Here is a 7284-nt window from a genome sequence, read left to right on the forward strand (position 1 = left end):
GCAGGCGGCTATGGTAAGGGGCATGACATTTCCCGACCAGGCGCCGAGTGGTGCCAATCACAACACACACTGGCCTTGCTAACCAATCACAGCACATTTCGTGTTTCAGAAGGCGGGCCTTCATTTGATACAGGAACTATTCGAGCCGTTCATGCCAGACTGGGGAGAGAGGTGTTGTAATAATGTAAAATATGTCAAAAATAATGTGTTTTTCGAACAACCTAGTATGAGAGCCTGTTCTAGTACACCCCCAAAACAAAATCCAGACTTTGTAAAAGAGTATAATAGGACCCCTTTAAGCACATTTTCCTTCAGAGCTTCAGTGGGACCTCCCTGTCAATCTCACCCACTCTCCGGGCCCCTCCCCCTTCAGCTGCCTCACAATGACCTCTTGACAGTTTCTAAAAAGGAAAACTGGGCCCAGGGCCAGAATTCTCCCCATGACCTCCTGCCATCTTACTGAAGAACATCATTTGGCCCTCTTAGAAACTGTTTGTTTGTTTTTGAAATGCCATTCATTAATCCAATAACCCAATAATTGGATGTAATAGCAAAAGTCATTGCAATTGATATCGCTCAGGATTATTATTTTTTATGTTCATCTGTAAATAATTAGCAGTGCTTGCTAAGGCAAACATGGGTATTATTACTATTGGTCATACTTAGGTTTAAGGATTTATCCACATTGCAGTACCCTGGCAAGGACACTAGGATCCTGGTCATTTTCATAACCTCATGGTGTTTAAGAGGAAGTAACATGACATTAGCTTGTGCTACCAAGTTTGAAACATGTTGACTACACAATACAGACTTGGTTTTTATCCTTAGGTCCACCAAAAATAGAAAGATTCAGTATAAGAATTGACTCATTTAGAGTCATTTGTTTGTGAAGTACACGGCTTAGGCTGTATGTTTCTGATTCACAAAAAATAATCATTTCATAAGAGTCATTTGTGTGTAAATGGGACACTGTAAAATCTGCAAGTACATTCAAATATAAAAACTTATAAGTAATCTTCAAATTTGTACTGTTTTCTTTCTCCAAACCCTAGTTGTGAACTTCTGCAATGAATTCAGGATAACTTCTTGAAATAACTAAACAGTCATGAAACTTAAAGAAGTAGGATCCCATTTCAAATGGCTTCTTACAATCTGTAAAAATGGTGGGCCTATTGAACATTCATTATTTCTTTTTGGCAAAATTACTATTTGGTTTTAAGGGTTTTTCAACCGCATAGTAATACCCTGGCAACATCCTGGCAGCATCAATATACCCCTCTCATTTTCATAACCTCACAGTGTATAAGGGGAAATAATGACATTAACTTGTGCTACCAAGTTTGAAACATGTTGACTAAAGAAGAGAGTCTTGGTTTCATTCTTTGCTGTCCTCTTTAGGTCCACCAGATGTAGAGCAGGCCTGTGAAGCGAGCGTCAGCACTTGGAGCCCCAACGCCGGCCTAGACTCGAGTAGTGTTGGCTCAGCATCTTGCCCACCCCAGGGCTGTATGCTGCAGCTCGAGTTTGCCTATCCGCTGGTGCCTGACTCCCTCACTGTTTGGGTCACCTTCTTCTCTCCGGAGGAGACTGGACTGCCTGCAATCCACGACATCCTTCTGCTGACCCTCAGTGGTAACAACATCTCGCTGGGTCCACAGTATGTGTTCTGTGACACACCGTTGACACTTAAGCTAGATGTGAAGGAGGAGGTGTATGGGGTGCAGTTCTTCACCATGGAGCAGCACTTGGAAATCGATGCCACATTGCTTGCCTCAAAGCCAGACAATCCTCTGTGCCGGTCGAGTCATCCTCTACGCTATAGACTGGTTCGACAGCCACCATTCACACATTCACCATATGGGCTGATCCTTCAGGAACCCACTCTGAGATATGGTTTGGGTCACCTTCTTCTCTCCGGAGGAGACTGGACTGCCTGCAGTTCACGACATCCTTCTGCTGACCCTCAGTGGTAACAACATCTCGCTGGGTCCACAGTATGTGTTCTGTGACACACCGTTGACACTTAAGCTAGATGTGAAGGAGGAGGTGTATGGGGTGCAGTTCTTCACCATGGAGCAGCACTTGGAAATCGATGCCACATTGCTTGCCTCAAAGCCAGACAATCCTCTGTGCCGGTCGAGTCATCCTCTACGCTATAGACTGGTTCGACAGCCACCATTCACACATTCACCATATGGGCTGATCCTTCAGGAACCCACTCTGAGATATGTGGACAGGTAAGGATTAGGGGTGTATATGTTATTTATACCTACTACAGTGTTTATTAATATTTTTTAATTAGCTATTTTTATACTTCCACTTTTCATTTTCCTTTTAGTTCATTTTTTTGTAATTTTATTGTGTGCTTTAGTTATTTTTATTAGTTTTCTTTGTAATATTACTTTTAAGGTTAAATTTTTTTCTGTTTTAGTTTTTATTTATTTTATTTCCAGTTAGTATTAAACTAAATACAAAAGGGAAACTGAAAAAAAAGTTTATAAGATTTTAAGAAGTTAAAATATTAATATATTTAATTTATTTCAGCTTTATTTCAAAATTGTTTTTATAGTTTTAGTTCTAGTTTTAACGATAATATCCCTGGATCTGACACCTATATATGATATTTGACAGCATCTCAAACATGTCCTGATACGATTATGATTTGATTAGATTCAGGGGCCTGTGATAACAATATTATAATAGTATTTGCCTAATTTACACAACCAGTTACATTTTTTAAATTAAAGCTCACAAATGCAACCAAAATATATCATGAACATGTAATTTAACTCTGTGAAAATTGCAAATACTGTATCCAAATCGGGATATTCACAACAAAAACACTTTGATACAGAACAATAAATGATGGGGAAAAAATCATGTTGCACATGAGATCATGAATCATTTAATGACAGCTCATCATTGGCTTGTTCAATGAGATAAGCAATGACAACAGTGAGGAAAGTCTTTTAGTTTTCTGTGCTTCCCATGACTTGAGTTTGACAGGAGGGAATACACTGTCTGTGTTTTTTTTGGCTGCCAACAGCAATGCTAGGTTGCTGCATCATGATCATCTGGCACTTGTACATTTTAAAAGAGAATGCACATCTTGGTGGAAATACGTAGAACAGTCACTGGACAATATGTGGAAATATGGCTAACATAAAAAATAAAAGTTCAAAAGTTAATCTTAAAAAGATATAGTTTAGGTGTTGCATTGATACATTGTTGGTCATTTGATTGATGTATAGGCCCATATCAATGTATTGTTACGGCCCCTAGTAAGGATGAAATATTTGTCCCTCTATTATGAATGATTTGTACTGGAAAACTTAGACGTATGAACTCTTGTGTCATCATGACTGCCAACATAAACAAATAATGACTGAATGCGCTAACACTATTCAAAACATTTTCGAAACAGAAACAGGCAGACTGTCAGATTGAAAGGCTGACAGATAGACTCCAACTAGATAGATAGATAGATAGATAGATAGATAGATAGATAGATAGATAGGCAGGCAGGCAGGCAGACAGACAGATAGATAGATAGATAGATTGTATTTTTTATAGTTATGTATATGTATTTGAACAATATAATATTATGAAGGTTTTGTCAGACTGATTTAAATGGTAAATCCTATGTTTGTGAGTCTTTTTAAATGATTGAGTTAAAGGATTGACTCAATTCGAGTTTTTTTTATAAGTCGGACTGCACAGCTTATGCTATATGTTTTTGATTCACTACAAATAATCAGTTCATAAGAGTCAATTGTTTGTGAATCAGATTACACTGCTTGTGCTGTGTGTTGTTGATTCACTAAAAAGAATCAGTTCATCAGAGTCATTTGTGCGTGAATAAGACAATGCTGTATATTGTGTGCAGTCTGCAAGGACATTTACATGTAAAGCTATTTCAGATTTATTGCCAATGCTTCCTTTTTTCCTTTATTATTCTTCAAACAATAGTTGTGAACCTCCACAATGATTTCGGGATAATTTCTTGGAATAACTAAAGTATGAAACTTGACTTTTTAAAATCTGTAAAAATGGCCTATTGGGCATCCATTTTTTTCTGTCAGGGAAATATGCCTCTTATTAATAGGACATTAATGAAGACTTTAGTCATTTAGTAGGCGGGCATTATGTCTGCTTCCTTTTGTGTTGGACTTTTTTTCCAGAGCTTCTGAATGCTGGGCCCTCCAACAGAACAAGACCACACCTCAGTTGGCATGCTGCCAATAATGTGTACATTAGCTTTCACAAAAAAACTACTCAGTGCATATAAACAAGACCCAATGTGAACCTGCTGAACTTCACTGTCCTCACACTGGGCTGTTTTGGGTGTCTTTTCTTGTTTCCAAAAAGTTGGCTGACAAGTGAAACTACAGTAAATACAGTGACAGCTGCAGCTGCAGTATGTTAGGAAAAGACATGAAGATCTTTTCATCTTAACAAATAAATATCTAGATATTTTTAAATAAAGTCTTAAAAAAAAGTCTTAACTCTTTGCAGAACTAAAGTAGTATTTATAATGACATATCCAAACATACATTAAAGAAGTAGCACAGTCCCAAGTTGTGTTAGCAAGGTATCCAGATCCAGCCAACAGCTTAATCTGCTCAGATAATGTGTTTTTTTTAATTGAAAATGTTTGTTTTATGTATTAATGCTGCACAGCTGTATTCACCAGATGGTGAGAAAATGTATCAGTGTATCAGCAGGTTTGTACCGCTCTGGGATCAGCGAAAAACTTCCCGCATCTGAAATTCATAAACGCAGAGCGAAAGTGCTGTTGAGAAAGCTGTTGTGAGGAGTAATACAAGATATTTCAGAAAGACTTGCACTTCAGCTAAAAGCTAAATCCAGGAAATTCATTATTCAGTATCAGCACAAGCGATTCCTTGAGTTAGGCTTGCTCATGGGAATTTTACAGTAACTTCTAGATCTCAGACTTTTTTGAGTACTGTTTTATTATTGCACTGAGGCGTTGAAATGTAATACTGTTAAATTGATATAATTTTTGGAGTTTTGGGAAAGAATTTTTGGAGTTTTTGAATGCTTTGATTTGATAAAAATAGCCTATAGTAAAAACACTAATGTTGTGAAATATTATTACTATTCTTATTATTGAATCATTTAAATATTATTACAAGTGAATAATTTATAATGATATTACAATTTAGTTTCACATGATCCTTCAAAATTATTCTCATATGCTAATATCATTCTAACATGATATTTAAAATAGAAATATTCTTTGAATATTTAAAATACAAATATTTTGTAACATAAATGTGAATGTCTATATATTATTTATTTATTTATTTAATTGAATTTATTTTTTTATTATTTATTTATTTTGTAGTGGAGCAAGTGAAAATGATGACAGGGCAAGTAAAAGTTACTATATAAAAATATATAAAAAGTTAAGCTATAAGCTGTAATTGAGTTATAGGTATGGAGTTGTTTCTCAAAGAAATGTTACTAAATTAACAGGAAACATTTGATGAGATTAGAACAGTTTACTACCTGAAATGAAAAGTATTGCATGCATGATTCTTGTCAGTTATTTTGTCCTATTGTTATTGTTATCTGTTTTTCTCACTTCTTCTCCCTTTCAGTCCTCAATGTGGGTGGCCTTTCCTAATCCTTCATCGCTTTATGGTGATTAGCTAGAGATCGTTTTCATATCGTCCAGGAAAACAAGGGCCATAAAATGTTTTGTCAGCTCCAGAGTGGCGCAAAATTACATGGCCATTTCATCCTCCAGGTGCAAGCCTAGTTCGGCTCCAATAGAGGCAGGCAATCACTCATTGTGACCAGTGAAAGCAGCCCCAATCAAAGTGGTGTCTGGCTAAAAGAGGCAGGCTTCCTAATGAGAGCTCTTGAGTGTAGCAGGGGAATGTGCTATAATATCGGATCTCAGCCAAAGAACAGCCGCTATAGATCACTGCTGCTACAGTATGGAGAGTGATTAAGCAGCATGGCCTCTGAGAACCTCCATACTGCTTCACACACCCGTTTTCATTTGCAGATTTATCAATATGATTATGTCACAGGCCAACAAGACACAAATCAGTGCTGTGTGTTGTAAGCATGCACAAGATATGCAAATTTAGCTTTGTCTTGTGCATTTTAAGCTATAGTTCACCCAAAAAATTTAAATGTTGTGATTAATTACTCACCTACATGCTGTTCCAAACCCATATGCTGCTGTTTTTGTTTGTAAAAGGCAAAAATGTGAACTTTCTGAGCATTCTTTAATCAGATTTTTTTTTTTTTTTGCAGAATCTTTCATTTTTCCATATTTCCATAACTTTTTTTAATGACATGAGGGAAAATGTGCAGTATGTATGTGTGTATAATTCTTTGATGAATAATTGCTTTAAAGCTGTGAAAAACATGCATGATTCATGACTTCAGAATAGTATCCATTCACAAGCAAGACATTCTGGGTTAGACATCTGTGTTTGTGCAGTGTCTCTTTGTTTTCCTGTAGTAATCTGAAGAGATTACGTATTACCTACTTGAAGGTCAACATTGCAAGAATTTCACATTTTCCTCCAGAGCTGTCATGGATTCCAGCGGCGTGTTTCTCTTTCATTCATAGAGCGTATAGTAAGCACCACTTGATGGATCTCTTGGGTTGAGTTGCGGTCTGACCAAACATCTGTGGTTCGGTAAATTATATGATTGAGGTTGTGTTGTTGTTTTATTTAGCCATATGAAATCTGATTTTGATTTTAAATGACAAATTATTTCCACTCCTTTGAAGTAATTAAGTTTTTAGATCATCATTCTCCTCCTAAACACTTCAAGCGGCGAGCAGCTGCACAGAGAGCTTGGCATTATGAGATGCATCTCTTTGATTTCTTTTGAAGGTAGACAGCGAATACTATAATATGATTTTTCCAACATCTGGGCTGAAAGAGAGGAGTACCTTCAAAAAAACTAAGGAGGATGAGTGTGCTCCTCTATAGAGCTCAATTACAAGCAACAGAAAAGACAGACTTGTATATCTCACTCTTCTGCTAGTTTGTTTCAAAGTCCAGCTGCATTTAAGTGCAGACCACATTGCACACAAAAAAAACAAAACAGGAAATGACATCATAGAGAGGAACCCTGCAGACCCTCGTGACTGTGTGTCAAAGCTTTTAAAATATCAAATAATTTGTGGTTAGTTCAGGTTGTAAGATGTAATGTGGGGTGACCTCCCCCAAAATTGAATATCTATTATTTAATCATTTATATTTGCAAAAAATAAATAAATAATAAAAAAAA

General features: G+C 36.6%; 1 protein-coding gene across 1 annotated transcript in view; it reads left to right on the forward strand.

Moving 5' to 3' along the window:
- The window catches only part of LOC107740823 (pappalysin-1-like), an 89360-nt gene that overhangs the window by 45073 nt on the left and 37003 nt on the right, over positions 1–7284 (forward strand). The window contains exons 7-8 of the mRNA XM_016553345.1: positions 1399–1709; positions 2047–2237. Of these exons, the coding sequence (XP_016408831.1) occupies positions 1399–1709; positions 2047–2237 (502 nt within the window). The remainder of the gene's footprint in view (positions 1–1398; positions 1710–2046; positions 2238–7284) is intronic.

Source organism: Sinocyclocheilus rhinocerous, unplaced genomic scaffold (genome assembly GCF_001515625.1).
Source record: "Sinocyclocheilus rhinocerous isolate Xijiao unplaced genomic scaffold, SAMN03320098_v1.1 scaffold2330, whole genome shotgun sequence".
NCBI lineage: Eukaryota > Metazoa > Chordata > Actinopteri > Cypriniformes > Cyprinidae > Sinocyclocheilus > Sinocyclocheilus rhinocerous.